This window comes from Oncorhynchus keta, chromosome 2 (assembly GCF_023373465.1).
Source record: "Oncorhynchus keta strain PuntledgeMale-10-30-2019 chromosome 2, Oket_V2, whole genome shotgun sequence".
NCBI lineage: Eukaryota > Metazoa > Chordata > Actinopteri > Salmoniformes > Salmonidae > Oncorhynchus > Oncorhynchus keta.
Window position 1 is genome coordinate 53,221,899 of NC_068422.1, and position 24,731 is coordinate 53,246,629.

Genomic DNA, 24,731 nt, shown 5'->3' on the forward strand with positions numbered 1-24,731 from the left:
GATAGGGCTGATTAAGGTTATACTACAAACCATTACATGGACTTGCTCCTACCCATCTCTCAGATTTAGTCCTGCCGTACATGCAGTGCATTCGGAAAGTATTCAGACACTTTACTCAGTAATTTGTTGAAGCACCTTTGGCCGTGATTACAGCCAAAGAGTATGACGCTACAAGCTTGGCACACCTGTATTTGGAGAGTTTCTCCCATTCTTCTCTGCAGACCCTCTCAAGCTCTGTCAGGTTGGATGGGGAGCGCTGCTGCACTGTTTGCTGGTCTCTCCAGAGATGTTTGCTCGGGCTCACATTCTGGACACTTCGAGACTTGTCCCAAAGCCACCTCTGCATTGTCTTGGCTGTGTGCTTCAGGTTGTTGTCCTGTTGGAAAGTGAACCTTTGCCCCAGCCTGAGGTCCTGAGCAGGTTTTCATCAAGGATCTCTGTACTTTGCTTTGTTCATCTTTTCCCCTCGATCCTGACTAATCTCCCAGTCCCTTCTGCTGAAAAACATCCACCACAGCATGATGCTGCCACCATGCTTCACCATAAGGATGGTGCCAGGTTTCCTCTAGAATCCCAAGCATCACATCAGCCCAACAAGTTCAGTCTTGGTTTTATCAGACCAGAGAATCTGCACCTTTAAGTGTCTTCTGGGAAACTCAAAGCAGGCTGTCATGTGCTTTTTACTGAGGAGCGGATCCTTAATAAAGTCGTCTTTCAACAAGACTCGTTTCAATGCTAATTTCTACATTGAAAAATACTGTAAACATTTTAGTTAATGTTTTAATTGCGCGACTATGATCTCCTTGGTAATAATGTCAATGAATGAGACTTTAGTTAATTCTGAGGACCAGTTAATAAAACTGACCAGTTTCTTTCATCATGCATGTTAGAATTGTTACACTCTCAGTAGTAAATGCAATCCGACACCATGCTAAAGTTTCTGTCCACTCGCTTAAGGTTGAGCGCCGTCCTGTGCCTTACCCAGTCAATGGAGTGAATACATTGTAGCACAGCAAAAACAATACTGTATTGCTCTTCCCTCATCTGTCAGCTGCCAAGTTGCCACCCTCATTTAATTACGTTAACTCCATCACTGCTACTCATCCTTTTCTTCAGATGTCTATAGAGGAGCGACTGGGCAAGATTGAGATGTCATCTGAAAAGGGTGTCAAGGGGGCCCCTTCTCTGCAGACCGACAACTTTGCGGTGCTGCTGGTGCAGGGCCTGGAGAGCAAGGACGCCAGCATCCTCAATGTGAGTGTACCCTTTTTGTTGTATACAGTTGAAGTCGAAGTTTACATACACTTTAGCCAATTACATTTAAACTCAGTTTTTCACAGTTCCTGACATTTAATCTTAGTCTAAGGTCAGATAGGATCACCACTTTATTTTACTGATGTAAAATGTCAGAATAATAGTGATTTTATTTCAGCTTATGTCTTTCATCACATTCCCAGTGGGTCAGAAGTTTACATACACTCAATTAGTATTTGGTAGCATTGGGTCAAACAGGGTTTTGGGTAGCCTTCCACAAGCTTCCCACAATACGTTGGGTGAATTTTGGCCCATTCCTCCTGAAAGCTGGTGTAACCGAGTCAGGTTTGTGGGCCTTCTTGCTCACACATGCTTTTTCAGTTCATCCCACATATTTTCTGTAGGTTGAGGTCAGGGCTTGTTGATGGCCACTTCAATACCTTGACTTTGTCGTCCTGAAGCCATTTTGACATAACTTTGGAAGTATGATTAGCATAATACTAAAATCCCATACTAATCTGTCAGTTAGTGATCTGAGTTTGTAGCTTCTGAACGGAAGCACACACTTGGTATTCTCTCAACCAGCTTCACCTGGAATGTTTTCCAACAGTCTTGAAGCAGTTCTCACATGCTGAGTACTTGTTAGCTGCTTTTCCTTCACTCTGGGGTCCATCACATCCCAAACCATCTCAGTTGTTGACGTTGGGTGATCGTGGAGGCTATGGTCAAATAGTCCTTACACAGCCGGGAGGTGTTATGTCATTGTCCTGTTTAAAAATAAATGATAGTCCCACTAACTGTAAACTAGATGAAGAAGGCAGTTAACTCCCTTAGTTTCAATTTCACTAACTCTGAAGCATTTATTTGAGCTGTAATTTCTGAGGCTGCTATCTAATGAACTTTTCTGCAGCAGAGGTATCTCTGGGTCTTTCCTGTTGCGGTCCTTATGAGAGCCAGTTTCGTCATAGCGCTTGATGGTATTTGTATCTGCACCTAAACCAAAATTCATACTGTTTCCCGAATTGGCTGACCTTCATGTCTTAAAGTAATGATGGACTGTTTCTCTTTGCTTATGAGCTTTTCTTGACATATGGATTTGGTCGTTTACCGAATAGCCCGATCTTCTGTATACCACCCCTACATTGTCACAACACAACTGATTGGCTAAAACTCATTAAGAAGTAAAATTCCACAAATTAACTTTTTAAGGCACACCTGTAAATTAAAATGCAATCCAGGTAACTCCCTCATGATACATGTTGGTGGTTCTGCTCAATCAATCATGTATTTATAAAGCTTTTCTTACATCAGCTGATATCTCAAAGTGCTGTACACAATCCCAGCCTAAAACCACAAACGGCAAGCAATACAGGTGTAGAAGCACGGTGGCTAGGAAAAACTCTAGAGAAATATTTAGAGGGCATACTTAAATTCACACCGGATTAGACATGAGAAATACTCCAGATACAGACTGACCCTAGCACCCCGACGCCCAAATTAACGCAGCATGAAGACGAAGCTGAGGTCTGAGGGGTTGAGTATTAGACACCCTCTAGGACTCCCACAAGACTGGTATGAAGGCCCCCCAGTACCAGTCAAACATTAATGGGAGTATACAGTATATGGACACTGTTTAGTGACCAAAATAAGTGTCTTAAATACATGTCCAATTCCAAGGTGTCCTGACTTATGTCTCACATATTGGCAAAAAATTGAGGGGGTGCTGTCTGTTCAATGCTTTTGGCAGTTAGGCCAAATACATATTTTTTCAAATGTGTATGTATGTTTTAAAATTCATTATCAAGTAACATGATCCTTTGTTTGACTGTAGAACAATTCCTTAAATCTTAATAGTTTACTGGACAGCAAGATCCAAGACATCTCTGCCTCCTTACTGTAGTTGACATTAATTTAGAATTGACATTAACACTTCTAACTATTAGTCTTTGTCTCTTCTGACATTGGTCTCTCCTCTGCCCCACAGAAAGTGTTTCAGACCCGGAAGGACATGTTGATAAAGAAAACAGTTGCGCGGGTACCCCTCCCTGCCGTCTTGCCATTGGTGGAGGAGATCACCAAGAGAATGCAAGGGCATCCATACACGTAAGTGAACACCGTCGAATCTGTTATCAGATATAATCAGATCTCAATATCAGCATTCGCATGATGAATTTGAATATTTCTCTACATTGATATTAAGAGTATCAATTTTGTGCTGAGAAATTTGTTTTTTTGTCAGGAATTAATCTGTAATACCCATTTTGTTCACTATCTTTAGCTTTACATCAATATTACTTTTTGAGCCGTTTTAGTCAAATCAATTGGTGTAATTTCTAAATCCCCAGAACTTGTTATTTAAGCGACCCTATCTGCACCCTTAACTCATCTTCCCCTTTGTACTACAGGGCAGTGCTGATGGTGCGATGGCTCAAGGCTGTTCTCATGCAGCACACCTCCTACTTAGCCTCTGTGAGTTTATCTATGGGTGTCTTCGTGTAGCGCCTTAAAGCTTCAGGTCTAAAACATGGCTTGACCAGCAGAATGAATAGCATCAATACAGTTACACTCTGCAGGTATCCTAGTGGTTACAGCGTTGGGCCAGTAACAAAGGTTGCTGGATCAAATACCTGAGCCGACAATGTACAATCTGTCTTTCTGCCCTTGAGCAAGGCAGTTAACCCACTGTTCCCCGGTAGATCCCAGTAGCCCTCAAATCATATGGGAGTTGAGTCTTGCGTTTTAAGCTTTGAATTCCTTGCTCTTGAGAAATTAGTTAAACTCGGTGTTATTGACAGAATGACTGGGCCAACATTTAATCTTCATTTAAACAAATCCAAGGAATAATGCAATCATGCATACTGATATATGTGTCTTCAATCCTCTGTACCAGTTGCCAGACCTGGTGTTTCAGCTGGGAGTACTGTACCACATGATTGAGAGTAGAGTCAAGATGTTCCACAAGCTGACCAAGCTGCACGGCAAGCTCTATCTGCTCATGACACAGGTACGTCTCAGCAGTTGTAGCAAAATAGTTAATCTTTCACAAATGTATTATTTGATTGCCAGTGCCATTCCCATTACTCTACACACAGATGGGTCCCAAAACTAGGCCCACTTATTCAAGGGCTGTGATTGACCAGTTCATTCAGGTGTGTTAATGCTGGAATAACCCAAATAAGTGGAACTGGTTGGGGGTACTCGAGTAGAGGTTTGGTGATACTGTTTGAGATGGATGATTAGACAGTGAAGCCACTACTACCCTGTATCAAAAGTGACTGACCCTTTGATGGCCAGGTCATTGATAGTGCAGCAACAGTGAAGAGAGCCTTTCCCTGTTTTATGTGCCCTTTGTCCCTACCAAACCCTGGTTCTCAGGAAATCTCAAGTGTTATTACATACAGCCGGGAAGAGCTACTGGATATAAAAGCGATGACTACTTACCAACATTACGACCAGGAATGTCTTTCCCGGAGGAAATCCTTTATTTGGACCTCCACCTTGGACATGGGATCTTATCCCTGTGGCCTACTGCAGGAGAGGCAGACTTACTGGCCTACTGCAGGAGAGGCAGACTTACTGGCCTACTGGTCAGACTCAGACCGCCTACTCCCGGGCATGTTACTCGCCAAGGGCCAAACTCTAGATAACAAGGTGGATGAAATTAGGGCAAGAGTTGCCTTCTAGAGAGACATCAGAGATAGTAACATTGTTTCATGGAAACATGGCTCACTCTGCATATGTTACAGCTGGTACAGCTACAATCACGTGGACTGGAATATGTTCCGGATAGCCTGAGACAACATTGACGCATACGCTGACTCGGTGAGCGTGTTTATTAGCAAGTGCATTGGCGATGTCGTTCCTTCTGTGACCATTAAAATCTTCCCTTACCAGAAACTGTGGAATGATGGCCACATGTGAAAGTGCGAACAACTGCTTTTAATCATGGCAAGATGACTGGAAACATGACCGAATACAGTGTAGCTATCCTCTCCAAGGCAATCGGACAAGCAAAGCGTCAGTGTGGAGTTGCAATTCAACTGCTCAAACACGAGACGTATTAGGCAGGGTCTACAATCAATCACGGATTACAAAAAGAAAACCAGCCCCGTCGCCGACACAGTCTTGCTCCCAGACATATTAAACCACTTTGCTCGCTTTGAGGACAATAGTGCCACTGACACAGCCCACTACCAAAGCCTGTGGGCTCTCCTTCTACATGGCCGACATGAATAAAACATTTAAACTGGTTTACCCTCGCAAGGCTGCCAGCGCAGACGGCATCCCCAGCCACGTTCCTCAGAGCACGTGCAGACCAGCTGGCTGGTGTGTTTAAGGACATATTCAATCAATCCCTATCCCATTCTGTTGTCCCTCCATGCTTTAAGTTGGCCACCATTGTTCCTGTTACCAAGAAAGCTAAGGTAACTGAACTGACTATAACCCCATTGCACACCTGTCATCATGAAGTGCTTTGAGACTTGTCAAGGAGCAGATCACTTCCACCCTACCTGATACCTTAGACCCACTCCAATTTGCTTATCGCCCCAATAAGTCAACAGATGATACAATCGCCATCACGCTGCACTCTGCCCTATCTCATCTGGACATGAGGAATACCTATGTAAGAGTGCTTTTCATTGACTACAGCTCAGCTTTTAACACCATAGTACCATCAAATCTTCATTAAGCTTGAGGCCCTGGGTCTCGAACCTGCCCTGTGCAACTGGGTCCTGGACTTTCTGACGGGCAGCCCCCAGGTGGTGAAGGTAGGAAACATCTCCACCCCGCTGATCCTCAACACTGGGGCCCCACATGACTGCGTGGCCATGCACACTTCCAACTCAAATCATCAAGTTTGTAGACACCACAGTGGTAGGCTTGATTACCAACAATGACGAGATTTTCTACAGGGTGGAGGTGAGGGCCCTCGAGTGTGGTGTCAGGAAAATAACCTCACTCCACGTCAACAAATGGCCCACCCACACAGACAGCGTGGTGAAGGTGCAACAGCACCTCTTCAACCTCAGGACGCTGAGAAAATTTGGCACCAGAAACACTTGCCAACTTATACAGATGCACAATCAAGAGCATCCTGTCGGCTGTATCACCGCCTGGTACGCCAACTGCACCGCCCTCAACCGCAAGGCTCACCAGAGTCTGTTAGCCATTACTAACAGACTAAATATATTTTTTACAATTTTGGAAACTTTAGTGTTTTCTATCCGAAGCTGTCAATTATATGCATATTCTAGCATCTGGTCCTTTAGAAATAGGCCGTTTACTTTTGGAAAGTTATTTTTCCAAAAATAAAAATAGTGCCCCCTAGCTTCGAGGTTAGGGGGCACTATTTTCATATTGTCTGTGAGTATAACAGAACTGATATTGCAGGCGAAAGCCTATTAAATCCAATCAAGAAGTGACTCATGTTTTGAAACCGTTGTGTTCCTATGCACCCCTATTGGCCATTGAAAGGGATATCAACCAGATTCCTATTTCTAAGTATTCCCTAAGGTGTCTACAGCATTTTGACAGTTTCACGCCTTTATGTTGAAGAATGAGCGTAAACGACTACATTGCGTAAGTGGCCAGCTGAGGGCTCTCGAGTGATTCTTGCGTAAAAGACAGAGGTAGGCATTTTTTCCTCTGGCTCCTACTGAAAAGCCAATCGTCCCGGTTGATATATTATCGAATACATATTTGAAAAACACCTTGAGGATTTATAATAAAAAAACTTTGTCAATATTATGGATATAATTTGGATTTTTTTTTGCCGTTGTGACCGCTATTTCCGGTGGATTTCTCAACTTAACGTGACCAACAAACTGAGGTATTTTGGGTATAAAAAATAATCTTTATGGAACAAACTGAACATTTGCTGTCTAACTGGGAGTCGTGAGTGAAAACGGCTCATCAAAGGTAAATTATTAATTTGATTGCTGTTCTGATTTTCGTGACCAAGCTTCCTGCTGCTAGCTGGACGCTATGCTAGGCTATCGATAAACTTACACAAACGCGTGTCTTGCTTTGGCTGTAAAGCATCATTTCAAAATCTGAGATAATAGGGTGATTAACAAAAGGCTAAGCTGTCTTTCACTATTTCACTTGTGATTTCATGAATATGACTATTTTCTAGTAATATTTTTTGACCGTTGCGCTATGCTAATTAGTGTAGTTGATGACAATACTCCCAGATCCGGAATGGGTAGTTCCAAATAACAACTGCTACAGTTGACAGTGCTTGTCAGAGAGAAAAAAAAACATGCCTGAGGTGTAAGGAAATGCCCGTAAAGCTCCGAGACAGGATTGTGGAAGGTTACCAAAAAATACCAAAGAACAGTGGTCTCATTTTTTTATGGAAGTTTGAAGCCACCAAGACTCTCGCTAGAACTGGTGGCCCGGCCAAACTGCGTTAACGGACAAGGTCCGCGAGGTGACCAAGAACCCGATGGTAACTCTGACAAAGCTGGGGATGGGAAAACGTTCCAGAAGGACAACCATCTTTGTAGCACTCCTACATTCAGTCCTTTATGGTAGTGGCCAGACTGAAGCCACTCCTCGGTAAAAAGCACATGACAGCCTGCTCTGAGTTTGCCAGAAGGCACCTAAAGTACTCTGACCGTGAGAAACAAGATTCTCTGGTTTGATGAAACCCAGATTGAACTCGCCTGAATGCCAAGCGTCACGTTTGAAGGAAAACTGGCACCATCCCGATGGTGAAGCGTGGTGGTTCATCTTCCAACGGGACAACGACCCTAAGCACACACTTCTGAGAAGTCTCAGTGTCCTGGACTTGGGCCCGATCGAACATCTGTGCAGCAACGCTCCCCATCCAACCTGACAGAGCTTGAGAGGGTCTGCAGAGAAGAATGAGAAACTCTCCCAAATACAGGTGTGCCGAGTTTGTGGTGTCATACACAAGAAGATGCAAGGCTGTAGTCACTGCCAATGGCGTTTCAACAAAGTACTGAGTAAAGGGTCTGAGTACATTATTTCAGTTACTACAGTTAACATTTCTGAACCTGTTTTTAGCTTTGTTATAGGGTATTGTGTGTGAATTGAGGTGGGGGAAAAAATGTTTTAATCAATTTTATAACATGGCAGTAATGTAACAATGTGTAGAAAGTCAAGGGGTCTGAATGCACCGTTTGGTCATTGTTGTGGGGGACTTACTTCCATTAAGCCACAAGCATTAGTGAGGTGGTGCACTGATGTGGGGAGATTAGGCTTGGTTCGCAGTTGGCGTTCCAATTTCTACAAAAGCTGTTCGAATGGGGTTGAGGTCATGGCAAATGGCACACCGATCTCGTTGACGTACGTATGTAGCTTTGTGCATGAGGGCGTTGTCATGCTGAAACCAAAAAGGGCCTTCCCCAAACTGTTGCTACAAAGTTGGAAGCACAGAATTGTCTAGAATATCATTGTATTCTGTAGTGTTCCTGGCTTGTGCGGCTGCTCAGCCATGAAACCTATTTCATGGAGCCCTCGAAGAACCGTTCTTGTACTTATGTTGCTTCGAGGCAGTTTGTTACTAAGTAGTGATTGTTGCAACCAAGGACAGATTTTTACTCGCATCGGTACTCGTTGGTCCCGTTCTGGTGAGCTTGTATGGCCTAACAGTTTGTGGTTGAGCCGCTGTTGCTGCTAGGTGTTCCCCACTTGTGTTAACCGCTGCCTTTAAATAATTTCTTCCCTCCACCAGGTGGCGACAAGCAGCAACGAAGTCAAAGACGTGGACCACACGGCCAAGCTTGTCTATGAAGAGGGTAATGGCCACACTTCCCACTTTCTTTTTTTCCATTTTCTCTTAACACATTCACTATGTGCATTTCAGCTCCCTTAACCTCTTTAAGCTTACCCCTTTTTTGAACATTCTGTTAAAAATCGCAACATTTCAGCGTCCTGCTACTCATGCCAGGAATATAGTATATGCATATGATTATGTGTGGATAGAAAACACTTTCTAAAACGTTTCTAAAACGGCTGTGACTATAACACATGTGTTTCATCGAAAAGCGCAAGGAAAACTGATCACCAAAAACTGGAAAAAATATCAATGCGCCACTTGCATGTAATGTCTATGGGACAGAAAATTAGATGGGGCTGAGATTGCAAGTCCTACAGCTTCCACACAATGTCGCCAGTCTTGTCAATTGCCTGGGAGTTGTTTCTTGGTCAAACGAGTAAGAGATCCCATTCCTTCCGGTCTCCGACAGGATGTTTTGGAAGAGAGATTTTCGACCATGATTTGAAGACGTGGAGCTATTGAATACACATCGCCCCGTGATCAATTTGATAGATTATTAACCTTTACTAATACCTAAAGTTGGATTACAAAAGTATTTCGAAGTGTTTTGTGAAAGTTTATCGTCGACTTTTTTAATTTAAAAAAATGACGTTGCGTTTTAAAACGCGAACAGCTGAGAACTACTAGCTAACTGGCAAACAGTAAACTTCGGGAGAACCGACTCCAAGAAATTGGTAGATGGCCTTCTCGTGGCAGAAGTAAGAACTAGAAAATTCAGAGGAGAATATATCTATAATTTTATAGATGCTTACTAAGATCAAAGAAACAAGGTAAGGATTTGTAAATGATAACAGTGCATTGTATAAAAATGCTACAATTTAAGCAAACTCCATATGCATTAACCTCTCTGGGATAGGGGGACGCAAATATCCCACTTGGCCAATTGCCAGGGAAAATGCAAAGCGCCAGATTCAAATAAAATACTAGAAAATTCAAACTTTCATTAAATCACATATGCAAGTTAGCAAATTAAAGCTACACTCGTGAATTGAGCCAACATGTAAGATTTCAAAAAGGCTTTTCGGCGAAAGCACAAGAAGCTATCTAATGATAGCACAGCAGTAAACAAAGTAGCATATTTCAACCCCGCAGGCGCTACACGACGCAGAAATAAAATATAAAACATGCCTTACCTTTGCCGAGCTTCTTTTGTTGGCACTCCAATATGTCCCATAAACATCACAATTGGTCCTTTTTTGTTTGATTAATTCCGTCCATATATATCCGAAATGTCCATTTATTTGGTGTGTTTGATCCAGAAAAACAACGCATCCAATTTGAGCAAAGTCACTACAAAACATCTAGCTGTAAACTTTGCCAAAATATTTCAAACTATTTTTGATACAACTTTAGGTATTTTTAAACGTTAATAATCGATCAAATTGAAGACTGGTCTATCTGTTTTCAATAGAGGACGAGAGGAAACTAACGCTACTTTTCAAGTCTTGGCCAACTCAACAGCGTTACCCTTTTCCAGGATGGCCGTACTTCACTGCACAAAGGAATAACCTCAACCAAATTCCAAAGACTGGTGACATCCAGTGGAAGCGGTAGGAACTGCAAACAAGGGCCTAAGAAATATCGTTTCCCCGTGAGAACCCATTGAACGGACAGCGACCTCAAAAATAAATAATTTGTGTTTTGCCTGCTACAAGTTCTGTTATACTCAGACATGATTCAAACAGTTTTAGAAACTTCTGAATGTTTTCTAGCCAAATCTACTAATAATATGCATATCTTCTATTCTTGGCATGAGTAGCAGGAAGTTGAAATTGGGCACACTATTTATCCAAAAGTGAAAATGCTGCCCCCTGTCCCAAAGAGTTTAGAAAGGAAAAGATGCTGGCTCAAATAGAAGCCTGTCTCTAACCACCTGTTTCCAGTGTTTTAAGCAAATAAACACTGGCTATTAATGGAAGGTTTACGGTAATGGATTGACGCCAATGGTAGACATATTGTATTTGATATACGCAAATGATCTCATCTGAATCTCTTTTACAGTACAATGATGCGTTGTTATTCCTAGCTCATTATCTATTCAAATTGCTGGTTAGGATTTGCATTCCAGGACATTTGTATATCCTTAGTCAGACTTGCTAATACACAGCAGGGCACGCCAAACTACGATTACTCCTGATACCGGGTGACCGACGCCACAGCGGTGGTGTTCAATTCAAAGCCCCCCACAATTATTTTCAGTAAACAACACTTGACCCGGTCTCTAATTATAGAGCTATATAAAATGTTTTATTGAACCGCATGGGATGTATATTCATGAATTAAATCAAGGTAAGTCGACTAACTCAGGTACTCAGTAATAATCCGTCTTCTTGGTAAGGGAAGACCCCCATGAAATGGAGAGAAATTAATGGCAACTTATTTCCATTAGGTGAACCAATCGCAAATACCACTCAAATGGACGGCAGTTCATCAAAACCATACTGCAACCAGGACATTGCAAACGCCAAGTGTAATAAACCCAAAATCTCATAGGGGGTGAGCGCGCTTCTGTAGATTATAGTATGGGAAATGGTCTCAAAGTCAAGTCCCTATGGTGAAATTGTCTATACATATGTTGTAACCGTATGGACATTTGTCTTATTTTTTTTATTTTGTCCATAAGGCTCAAGTTTTGTCCAATTGCCATATATGATCATGGGAAGTCGGCTTCCAAACCAAAAAGTCAGTTAACATTTCCAACTGGCGCATATACTGACCAAATCATATCACTATGTTAAGCCCTCAATCTACCTAGGTCTATTTCATGTTTGATCATAAGAAGTAAGAATTTCTCAATGTTGAATCAGCATGTCCAATTTATATTTAATATTTATATTTGGTTGTCCTTATGGATATGCAATGGACATGGTCAACTTGCAGAAGCTCATGTTCACAACTGACAATATAGCATATGTGTACTGGACACTGTCCAATCACTGTGATTCCAGCCTGTCCATTTGGTGATGGAAAATCCCTCATTAAAATACATTGGAAATGTGCAATGTCTTCCAATGGGTATTTACCAACACAAATTGAACATGCTCTAATATACTGTAGAAATGACAAATTTACTAGCTCGTTGAACTCGGGATGGCGGAGCAGTTATAGTGGGTCCTCTCCATCACTCGTTGGTGTTTTCAGCCTGTCCATTTGGCGACGGTAAATCCCCCATTTTAAATACATAGGAAATGGACACTGTACATTTTATATTGAAAATGGGCAATGTTATACAGCCAGCGTCCATCAGTCAATAAGATATCATTCTGACACAACTGATACATACTGACATCAAACCTACTTGGTCCAAGTCTTTTAGACGCCAAGTATCACATTTCAGAGCGGGCCCAAAATTAACAGCGCCTTCTGTTTAAACCATAATAACGTAAAACACGTTACATTCTAGCTGCGGGTCCAGTTCTGACATGTGCAGGCCTAGCTGAGGTGGCCCTGTATCCTGAGTTTCGGCTCGATCGCTCATTCGGAGCAGCAACCTTAATTAGTGCTGAAAATGCACTTTTTCCGGGCATTGCAGACAAACTTTAGGGTCTCTCTATGGGCCGAGGTGATTTCAATGAACCTAGTCTTGTGACTCTGGGACTTTTGAAAGTGTAGTCATTTTTGCGATTTTCAAAATTAATTCAAGTCATTGCAAATGGATGAGGCTGGCTGTTGGCCTGAACCTTCCAGAGCCACAACTCAACGTGCACTACCGACTTAACCGACTTGCCAAGTTAAATTAAAAATAAATGATATTGCCAACTTAAATTGACAGAGTGAGAAGGAAGCCTAAACAGAAGGGCCTCCTACGGTGGCTGGGACTAAAATGTAAATATTGGATGTAACGCACCACGATGAGACAACACTACATAAAGATCTAAGATGACACCATAGCAAGGCAGCAACACATGACAACACAGCATGGTAGCAGCACAAAACATGGTACAAACATTCTTGGGCACAGACAACAGCACAAAGGGCAAGAAGGTAGTAGACATGTTGATCCATCTTCAGTTCTCCTATCACAGCCAGTACTGTTTTAAAGTCCAATTTGGCCTCATGGTAAAAAATCCCTTAGTGCTTTCCTTCCTCTCTGGCAACTGAGTTAGGAAAGATGCCTGTATCTTTGTAGTGACTTGGTTTATTTACACACCATCCAAGTGGATTTAGTAACTTAACCATGCTCAAAGGGTTATTCAGGGTCTGATTTTTATTTTTGCATATCTACCAATAGGTGCCCTTTGCAAGGCATTGGAAAACCTCCCTGGATTTTGTGGTTGTAGTGAAAATGTGTAAAATTCCCTGCTTCACTGAGGGATCTTACAGATCATTTTGAGGTACAGAGATGAGGTAGTCATTCAAATCATGTTAAATACTATTGCACACAGTGAGTCCATGCAACTTGTGATTTGTTATAACTTAGTCATGAATTTATTTTAGGCTTGCCATAACGAAGGGGTTGATTGACTTTGTATTTCATTTGTAATGTGTTAACATAATTCCCCTTTCACATTATGGTGTATTGTTTGAGAGCCAGTGACAATCTAAATGTAATCCATTTTAAATTCATTTTAACAAGTGATAGTGTCAATACTTTCTGAAGTCTTTATATTAATACATTACTAGCTCAAACTTAATCTTATTTAAAAAAAAAAAATATATATATATATATATATATATAAAAATAAAATTCAAGGCTGCGATACGCCATCAGGTCTGGTTTGCGCATAGTTCCGCTATCTTTTTTCTTTTCACAGGACAATGACCCAAAACACCTTCAGGCTGTGTTATGGCTATTTGACTAAGAAGGGAAGGGATGGGTGAAGCTGGTTGAAAGAATGCTGAGTGTGCAAAGCTTTCAGGGCAAAGGGTGGCTACTTTGAGAATTTCCAATATAAAATGCATCACTTTTTTTTGGTTACTACGATTCCTTATGTGTTACTTCATTATTCTACAATGTAGAAAATAATACAAATAAAGAGTCCTGGAACGAGTAGGTGTTTGACTGGTACTGTATATTTAGGATGTCAATCAGTTTCGATGTACTTTTTGTTGCTAATTAGAATAGTACATTACACAAAATGCCATTTTGACATTTTAGGTTGTGCATCAGCAGTTTTTCCTCATGTCTCGCTGATTGCCAGTCAATTATCCCATGTCAGCTAACATTTTTTTTTAGATATCTGGTAAACTAACTTGGCATCTAAACTTGTTATCCTGACCAAATTACCGGCTGGGGTCCCCCTGTTGATTTTGTTAGTCTCACTCGGATATTCTAAAACATTTCAAACATTTTTCTCCGCCCCATGGTAAAATGTGTAAAATAGCTTGAAATGAATTCTCTGCTGTATTGTGTTTCTGGATCCCCACTAGCTGCTGCCAAGGCAGTGCCTACTCTTCAATACATTAACAACGCACAGTGTGTGCCCCTACTCCACTACGACTTATATACATGACAAAATACGTGTGTAGTGCGTATGAAATCATGAGTGCCTATGTTTCTGTTGCTTCACAATCCCCTCTGTTCCATGAGGTGTATTTTTTTGTACCTTTTTAAACAATCTGATTCTACTGCTTGCATCAGTTACCTGATGTGGAATAGACTGCCATGTAGTACTGTGTTCCTCAGTCTTTTCCGGACTTTGGGACTGTGAAGAGACCTCTGGTGGGGTGTGCATGGATGCCTGAGCTCTGCTATTCGTTTAAACGGACACAAATATAAGTCGTGATTAAGTCTCCTCCACTTTGAGACAGAGATTCACATGCATATTATTGTTAAATCTCTACATCCAAGGGCTAGATGTGCTGTTCTGAGCCATTTGCAATTGTCTAAATTCCTTTTTTGTGGCAACTGACCTGACCGCATGACTGAACAGTAGCCCAGGTGTGACACAACTAGAGCCGCTTGGCCCTACCTTGTTGATAGTGCTGTTAAGGTAGTAGGGCTTTATTATGGACATGCTTCTCGCCCTCTTAGCTGCTGTGGTATCAATGTTTTGACCATGGCACGTTCACAATACCGGGTACTCCCAAGCAGTTTAGTCACCGCTGTTTGCTCAATTTCCACATTTACTTATTACTAGGTTTAGTGAAGGATTTGTCCCAAATACCATGCTCTTAGTTTATGAATGATTTAGGTCTAATTTATTCCTTGCCACCCATTCTGAAACTAATTGCAGCGCTTTAAGTGTTTCAGTCACTGTAGTAGGTGACGTGTTGAGTCATCCGCATACATATACTCTGACTTTACTCAAAGCCAGTGGTATGTTAGTAGAGATTGAAAAAAGGGGCAAAGAAAGCTGCCCTGGGGAATTCCTGATTCTACCTGGACTGGGTTGGAGAGTCTTCCATTAAAGAACCGTGTAAGACAGATCACCCTTTATCCACAATATAGCAGGGCTGAGTGCACACATTTTCTGGTAAATTGAAGATATGGCAAATAGGAGTGGCAATATCATTCGCTATTATCCTCAGTAATTTTCCATCCTAGTTGTCAGATCCCGATGGCTTGTCATTGTCTATCAACAATCACTTTATGGAAATTCAAATTACAGTGCTTGTCTTTAATAATTTGGTCAGATATACTTATACTTAGATGTGTAGTGTCAGTGTTTGTTGCTGGCATGTCATGCATCATTTTGCTAATATTGCCAAATACTTTAATGCATGTTTCTTTGGCAAGATCAGTCTGTTTTGTGATGAATGAATCATTCAATGAATGATGGAACGGAGTTTGCCTTTATTCCCTAAATGTCATTGTAGGTGCTCCAAAGCACTTTACTGTGTTTGTTTCAGTGTTCAACTTTTTGTTCTCCAAAAATGAAAATAGGGTTAACAAAGTACTGAGTGAAGGGTCTGTATACTTATTTAAATGTGATATGTCAGTTTTATAAATTATACATTTGAAGAAATGTCTAAATCTGTTTTTGCTTTGTCATTGTGGTATTGTATGTAGATGAAATAGTTTGTCTAAGGCTGTAACGTAACTGCAAAGAGTGAAGTGGTCTGAATACTTTCAGAATGCACTGTAGTTGCAAGCGCTCCACAATACTTTTGAGGTAACATTCTACAAGAGGAACAGGAGCTCAAGTAGTAGAACATTTGAGGTGCTGGTACTCTGCGCGCCGGTAAGCTCCTGCCCATGTCAAGCGTTGCTGCTTATCCCTAAGCAAATATCCTACAGCTGTTTGTCCCAAGCTCACTGGCTCGGAAAACTCGAGGCCCCTGACTATTTTATACAATGTTGCATGTCATGTTTAGCAAATGTGTTTTTATCAGGATATTTTCTACCGGCCCGCTGTGATGTTTTTGTTTGTTGGCTTTATGTAGGCTATTTTTTACATGGCTGGCCGTGTCAATAGAATGAACTTTATTTATTTTATTTTGGATAGAGTTGTGATGTAACCACATGACAATGATTTTGAGAATAGGATACTATAAATTAAATAACTTTCACAAATGTGCATATGAGAACCATAACTGCCATGCAGATTGGTAAAAATTGTAAGTTAAATTGACATTCCACATGAAAGGTAGCAGACTCCTCGTGGAGCTGCATCTTCAGGAGAGGCATGGTAGAATCTGCTAAAACCAGCAGGACCAGGAGGTGATTTACTCAGGTCAAGTTTACTTTATATGTATTTATTTTTGTACATATTCTGTTCTTCTAGACCTCTGGTGCCCTCTTGAGGCATTTTATTCACCAAACCGTAAGCTTAAAGCATCAGACAAGCTCGACGCATGTAGTTGATTTTATTAAAATACGTGTGTGTATATGGAAAAATATACCATTTCAAAAATGTATTGGTCAAAGGAACAGACTACGTTCGATCGACCAAGATTTTTAGTCGCGACAGCCCTAACGCAGATGCTGTATGGACGTTCCTGTCCTTTTTATCTAGTCACTTTATTTCTTTGAGGTCACATGTACCTCCAATTTATCAAATTCTAAATCTGTTCATGCAGAATTACTTTGAAGACGCCCTAAAGGATTACACCCTCACGTTGGCCCTTCTGTTTAAGTCTCCAGAGGGTTCGGTGTTTGCAGCTGCACCTCTCCATTTGTGCTTATGTAGGAGTCAAAATAATAAATCCGTTCTGTATTCAAACACAATGCTCTGCTTAGCTATCAAACAAACCCTGAACTTCGCCACCACACACACCGTCCTCCCTCTGTATTTCTCTTTACCATGAACAGTGATAACTGTGTAAATACTGCTACTCTACACAATATAGCTGACTTACTGTATGCATTTGCTTTCGCTACGAATTCCATCAAGCAATCAGTCTAGACCCCCGTGTGTCATAAGCTGCGTTTTCTTTTTTTAAGAACTCAAATGCAAATAAGGATGTTTCCTCAACAGCATTCAAGAAGGGATGTGTGCACTTCAACACAGGGCTTTGTTCAACAGTTTATTCTCCTCGCGTAACTCTTATTTTCCCTCTTTCAGTATGTGTTCTCGGTCTCTCTGGTCTTTCTCTGTTCTGACTAATCAATATACACAAATTGAAATGCAACATGTAAAGTGTTGGTCCCATGTTTTATGAGCAAAAAAAAAACCCCAGCAGTTTTCCATACTGTTTATTTCATTTTGTGCACAAATTTGTTTACATCCTGTTAGTGAGCATTTCTCCTTTGCCAAGATAATCGTTCCAACTGACAGGTGTTACAAATCAAGAAGCTGATTACATAGCATGAACATTACACAGGTGCACCTTGTGTGGTATTTTTCACCACACAATACCACAGATGTCTCAAGTTGAGGGCATGTGCAATTGTCATGCTGACTGCAAGAATGTCCAAAAGAGCTGTTGCCAGAATTGATTGTTCATTTCGCTACCAACATTTTAGATTTGTCAGTACCTCCAACTGGACTCACCACAGCTTCTTTACCTGCATGATCATCTGAGATTGGGGGGGGTATTTCTGTCTGTAATAAAGCCATTTTTGTTGGCGATAATCTCATTCTGATTGGTTAGGCCTGGCTGTCAAGTGGGTGGGCTTATGGCTGCACCCCTGTCCAGTCAGTAGATCCATAGATTAGGCTCTAATGTTTTTTTGTTTTTTAATGACTGCTTTTCTTTTGAAGTTACAGAACTCAGTAATGTCTTTGAAATTTATATTTTTGTTCAATATAAAAATCTGTGTAGTGGTTCTGTAAAGTGTCTGGACTGTGGCTTTGACTGACCAGTTTTATCTTCTCCACTTTAGAGTCCTCTGATGAAGACAATGCTACAGGTGACGAAGGTCTTCCAGATGAGGATTCTGATGTAGGTGGTTAAGATGACACAGGAGCTGTGGGTGGGATGGAGTACAGATGGATTGTTAACTGCTTTATCAAGTAAATAGGAAGGGGTTTCCCAATCTCAAATGGGTGCATGTTTTTTTTTACCCTAGCACTAATGTAACGGTACTCTTGTATACAATCAATCATAGACATAGACACCAACTCCAACTTGTGGCACCAGTCATGGAGATATATTCTGATAGGTACAGCACAAAATTGCACGTCCAACTCTGCACTGTACAAAGTATACAGAGCCCCCCCCCCGACACAGTAAGTTGCTAGCTAGTATTAGTGGGACTTCTCTACAACAAAATGCACAACACATATTCACTAACGCTGCATCTTATGTGTGATGTTCAAACAAATTGATATAAATTGTATATTTAAATCATCACTTGGGAGTATAAAAATCATTTTTGACGTACAGTGCTTTGCGACCAACAACTTACCGCTGGTTTGGTGCTTGTTCACTGGGATGATTCTAATTGAAACATCCTCCCTCGTAAGCAAGCTACGCAAACCAGCCAATAAGATGCCATGTTGAGTAGGTGAAGGCAAGACAAACTAAAACCAAAAACCCATTGGCTCAACAAAGTGGCAAGGGGAATCATCAATATAACCCTTACACTAACACTCGATTCAACTCTTCACCAAGCCTTTGATTAAGTTGGAAACCGTTGGTAAAAAACAATGTAACGTGCACCCCTATGGGTCCATAGGACTAGTGCTGTGTTTGGGTGGAAAGGAATACAATGAGGTGTCGTAAAGTGCACTTTTGCTCTTGAACTAACACATTCTCACTGACGTTGCATTTATTGGAAGGTTGACGTATGATGAGTGAAGCGTCTCACTGTATTGTGCATTTCTGTTCTGTGCAGAACTGGGAGGAGGATGAGACTATGGAAGACAAGGCGGAGGAAGGCATGAGGATGGAATCAAAAGTGACTGGCGATTCCGACATTGAACCGGGGAATGAGAGCGAGGAGGAGTGACAAGCGAAGGAAACCAATTTAACAAAATAAACTACAAATGGACCTGAAAGATTTATATGTACTTTCATTTATTTTTATCCTTTTGATTTTCTTATCAGAACAAATTGTTTTTATAGAAGAAAATGGGCAGGCAGTGGTTGGTATTTGGCGGTGAGTGAGGCCACCATTGTGCCACAACCAGGGACCTCCACTATGGAGGTGGTGTTAAATACCCACCCCACTACCAACCTGAAGCCCCATATTTTGAAGCTGGACGAGGCTCAAGTGCCATGCTTCTCCCCCAATCGCCGCCTTTTTTCCACTTGATCTGTGGTTCTGGGTGTAAACCAGAACAAGCCCACCAGAGAAAAGGTGGGCTCGTTGCCAGACATGGGCTGCATATTTCCTGCATAGGACTGGTCAAAAGTAGCTCGCTATGCGCCCTTGTTCTAAGTATTTAACTATATAGGGTGCCATTTGGGATGTAACCATGACTAATGGGTCATGTCCCCACTCAATGTAAATCAGTATGAACAGTAGTGTTTGAGTCCCCCTCTTTCCTGAGCTACCCACCCCTCCCCCAGGTTTCTTGGTATTAAATATTCTTCTGTAAAGTCTCCAACTGAACCTTTGTATTTTCTGAATCTGTTTTTAATTCCTTTTGTGCAATGCTTTTTTTTTTTTGGGGGCTTGGCAGTCAGTGTCCACTGCCTTTTAATCATAGCTGGATTGGGGACTGGAGAAAAGATGTGAACTTGGTGCGATTTAGGTGTATAAATGGCTGGTTAAATTGTGGCTGTCTAAATGCAGGGAACGTGATCAAAGGGCACTTAAAAAAAAAATGTAACAATGCTGTTTTGGATGCTAGTTTACTTGAATAAACTGACTCTTGACTGTTCCTTGATTTAGTTTAACATTCACACTGTCTGATTTCCCTTAAGTAAACTAGTATCCAAATCAAGAGCAGGTCGAAAATGGGATGGGGACTCTGGCCCCTTTCGAAAAAACCTTCGGACAGAGCCAACCAGGCAGGATATTGTTCCTTGTTCCTGGTCAATCATTGGCTCACTGGTGGAATGACCATTCAGACTATCTTTTAATTTAGTCATTCAACCTTTAATGCAATTGCAGACAGAAGTTGACAAGAACTAGAAAAGGGTCCGAGTTGTATTATTCCTACAGTCATATCTTAGTAATGTCACTGCCTACATCATTACCTTCTACTCATGAGACCAAAACCTTGCATACACAGCTATATAAACAAGAGTTTGTGTTATCTAAAAGCTCAGCAGTAAATGTCCACTCAAGTTGAATTATAGTGGAATGTCTGACTCTTCTCTTACACTCCCCTGCAGAGTTCTGTCTCAGTCAGAGTTCTGTCTCAGTCACACATTTCTCACATTGTCTTTATAAGAGGCAGAGATTAGAAAAGACTGGAACAATATTAAACCTTTATAATGAGTATATACACTGCTCAAAAAAATAAAGGGAACACTGAAACAACACAATGTAAAGCCAAGTCAATCACTTTTCTGTGAAATCAAACTGTCCACTTAGGAAGCAACACTGATTGACAATACATTTCACATGCTGTTGTGCAAATGGAATAGACAAGTTTGAAAGGCAATTAGCAAGACACCCCCAATAAAGGAGTGGTTCTAAAGGTGGTGACCACAGACCACTTCTCAGTTCCAATGCTACCTGGCTGATATTTTGGTCACTTTTGACTGCTGGCGGTGCTTTCACTCTAGTGGTAGCATGAGACTGAGTCTACAACCCACACAAGTGGCTCAGGTAGTGCAGCTCATCCAGGATGGTACATCATTGCGAGCTGTGGCAAGAAGGTTTGCTGTGTCTGTCAGCGTAGTGTCCAGAGCATGGAGGCGCTACCAGGAGACAGGCCAGTACATCAGGAGACGTGGAGGAGGCCGTAGGAGGGCAACCACCCAGCAGCAGGACCGCTACCTCCGCCTTTGTGCAAGGAGGAGCACTGCCAGAGCCCTGCAAAATGACCTCCAGCAGGCCACAAATGTGCATGTGTCTGCTCAAACGGTCAGAAACAGACTCCATGACGGTGTGGTATGACGGCCCGACGTCCACAGGTGGGGGTTGTGCTTACAGCACGTTTCGTATTTGCCAGAGAACACCAAGATTGGCAAATTCGCCACTGGCGCCCTGTGCTCTTCACAGATGAAAGCAGGTTCACACTGAGCACGTGACAGAGTCTGGAGACGCAGTGGAGAACGTTCTGCTGCCTGCAACATCCTCCAGCATAACCGGTTTGGTGGTGGGTCAGTCATGGTGTGGGGTGGCATTTCTTTGTGGGGCCGCACAGCCCTCCATCTGCCCGCCAGAGGTAGCCTGACTGCCATTAGGTACCGAGATGTGATCCTCAGATCCCTTGTGAGACCATATGCTGGTGCGGTTGGCCCTGGGTTCCTCCTAATGCAAGACAATGCTAGACCTCATGTACTGGAGTGTTGTCGGCAGTTCCTGCAAGAGCAAGGCATTGATGCTATGGACTGGCCCGCTCGTTCCCCAGAACTGACTCCAATTGAGCACATCTGGGACATCATGTCTCGCTCCATCCACCAACAGACTGTCCAGGAGTTGGCGGATGCTTTAGTCCAGGTCTGGGAGGAGATCGCTCAGGAGATCATCCGCCACCTCATCAGGAGCATGCCCAGGCGTTGTAGGGAGGTCATACAGGCACGTGGAGGCCACACACACTACTGAGCCTCATTTTGACTTGTTTTAAGGACATTACATCAAAGTTGGATCAGCCTGTAGTGTGTTTTTCCACTTTAATTTTGAGTGTGACTCCAAATCCAGACCTCCATGGGTTGATAAATTTGATTTCCATTGATAATTTTTGTGTGATTTTGTTGTTAGCACATTCAACTATGTAAAGAAAAAAGTATTTAATAAAAATATTTCATTCATTCAGATCTAGGATGTGTTATTTTAGTGTTCCCTTAATTTTTTTGAGCAGTGTATATTGGGGGTGTTGACCATTGATATAGGCCTACTGTCTTAATATATTGGGGATGTTGACCATTGATATAGGCCTACTTTCGTAATATCTTGGGGTGTTGACCATTCATATAGGACTACTGTCTTAATTACTGGGGGTGTTGACCATTGATATAGGCCTGCTATCTTAATATCTTGGGGATGTTGACCATTAATATAGGCCCGCTATCTTAATATCTTGGGGGTGTTGACCATTAATATAGGCCTGTTATCTTAATATCTTGGGGGTGTTGACCATTGATATAGGCCTGTTATCTTAATATCTTGGGGGTGTTGACCATTGATATAGGGCTGTTATCTTAATATCTTGGGGGTGTTGACCATTGATATAGGCCTATTGTGTTACTATCTTGGGGGTGTTTTACATTGTTGTGGGTGTTTACCTATTGTCTTAATATCCTGTGGATGCTGTTCACCATTGATATTTCTACTGTATGGACTGAGTGTGCTAAATGTAATCTTTGTACAGTGTCTTGACTTTGGGTAAACAGAACACAATTAGCATTCTACCTACACCCCATTACATGCTCAGATTGCTGTGAAACCGCTTTCCAGGTAAAGTTATTAGGTTGGTCACATTGGTGCCTTGACCTTAATGGGTTTCTGCGAGGATGAGTGTGAAGAGGTCAAAGGGGAATGAAGTGTAACAAGGTGGTAATCAGTTACCATGCTTGTGTGATGAGTAACTTTGTATGCCTAAGAGCTGAACAATTACATTGAATCCGAAAGGTAATGCTTAGTTTGGCATAGCGGGCTAATGCACTCTTAGTGTGCACAGGAAACCTATATTGGGAACTCATTAGTAAACTTTCACAAAAAAAATGTCTCCATATGCGATGGTGGGACTTTTTAAAATATGCTTTAAAAAATAAATAAACCCAAAATGTCCATGTAGTTCTTGTTTTTCACGAATTTCTGGATGTTATTGTTTGGATGCACAGTACAGTCTTTCCCAGCATGGGTGTGTTGCCCATGTGTCACGACCGTCGTATGAATGATTAGACCAAGGCGCAGCGTGTGTAGAGTTCCACATTTTAATGATTGTGAAAATTCCAAAACAACAGCGACATAACGATCGTGAAATATGTAGCGCACATCGTAGGTGGGAAAAGGGACACATTAGGAATGATCCCCAATTAGAGGTAACGATCATCAGCTGCCTCCAATTGGGAACCATACACACACACACCAACATAGAAATATAATACCTAGAAACCCCCTAGTCATGCCCTGTGCTAAAACAGAGCGTGACACCATGACGTCGCATTGCTCAGGGATTAAATTCCCCACTTGCTCAGCTGGTGGATTTGATTTTTATGATGTGTACTTACATTGTATATTTGCCGCAAGGCAACCCTCAGGCCCATATAGCAATGTATTTAATAATTGTGTGTTTTAACTTTATTGACTTACAGTGCCTTCAAAAAGCATTTACACACTTTGACTTTTTTCACATTTTCTTGTGTTACAGCCTGAATTTAAAATGGATTTACATGAGATTTTTGTGTCACTGGCCTACACACAATACCCCATAATGTCAATGTGCAATTGTTTTTCGAAATGTTTACAAATTAATAAAAATGAAAAGCTTAAATGTCTTGAGTCAATAAGTATTCAATACCTTTGTTCTGGCAAGCCTAAATAAACGCAGGAGCAAAAATGTTCTTAAGTCACAAAATAAAGTGAATGGATCCACTGTGTGCAACAATAGTGTTTAACATGATTTTTGAATGACTACTTAATCTCTGTACCCCACACATATTATTTTCTATAAGGTCCCTCAGTCAACCAGTGAATTTTAAACACAGATTCAACCACAAAGACCATGGAGGTTTTCAAATGCCTCGCAAAGAAGGGCCCCTATTGGTAAAGAAAAGAAAAGCAGACATTGATTATCCCTTTGAGCATGGTGAAGTTATTAATTACACTTTGGATGGTGTATCAATACACCCAGTCACTACAAAGATACAGCCGTCCTTCCAAACTCAGTTGCCTGAGAGGAAGGAAACCACTAAGGGATTTTACCATGAGGACAAATGTGACTTTAAAACAGTTAGAGTTTAATGTCTGTGATAGGAGAACTGAGGATGGATCAACAACATTGTAGTTACTCCACAATACTAACCTAATTGACAGAGTGAGAAGGAAACCTGTACATAATATAAGTATTACAAAACATGCATCCTATTTGCAACAAGGTACTAAAGTAATACTGCAGAAAATTGGGCAAAGCATTACATGTTTTTTCCTGAATACAAAGTGTTATGTTTGGGGCAAATCCAATACAACACATTACTGAGTACCACTCTCCATATTTTCAAACATAATGGTGGCTGCATCATGTTATGTGTATGCTTATAATCGTTAAGGACTTGGGAGTTT

The 24,731-nt window shown here is 41.5% G+C and overlaps 1 protein-coding gene across 1 annotated transcript in view; it reads left to right on the plus strand.

The window, feature by feature from the left end:
- The window catches only part of wdr43 (WD repeat domain 43), a 32,857-nt gene extending 12,924 nt beyond the window's left edge, over nt 1–19,933 (plus strand). Inside the window, exons 11-17 of the mRNA XM_035801084.2 lie at nt 1,117–1,254; nt 3,239–3,357; nt 3,660–3,723; nt 4,145–4,258; nt 8,957–9,020; nt 18,270–18,328; nt 19,224–19,933. Of these exons, the coding sequence (XP_035656977.1) occupies nt 1,117–1,254; nt 3,239–3,357; nt 3,660–3,723; nt 4,145–4,258; nt 8,957–9,020; nt 18,270–18,328; nt 19,224–19,337 (672 nt within the window). The 3' untranslated portion in view covers nt 19,338–19,933. The remainder of the gene's footprint in view (nt 1–1,116; nt 1,255–3,238; nt 3,358–3,659; nt 3,724–4,144; nt 4,259–8,956; nt 9,021–18,269; nt 18,329–19,223) is intronic.
- Nucleotides 19,934–24,731: the final 4,798 nt, after the last annotated feature.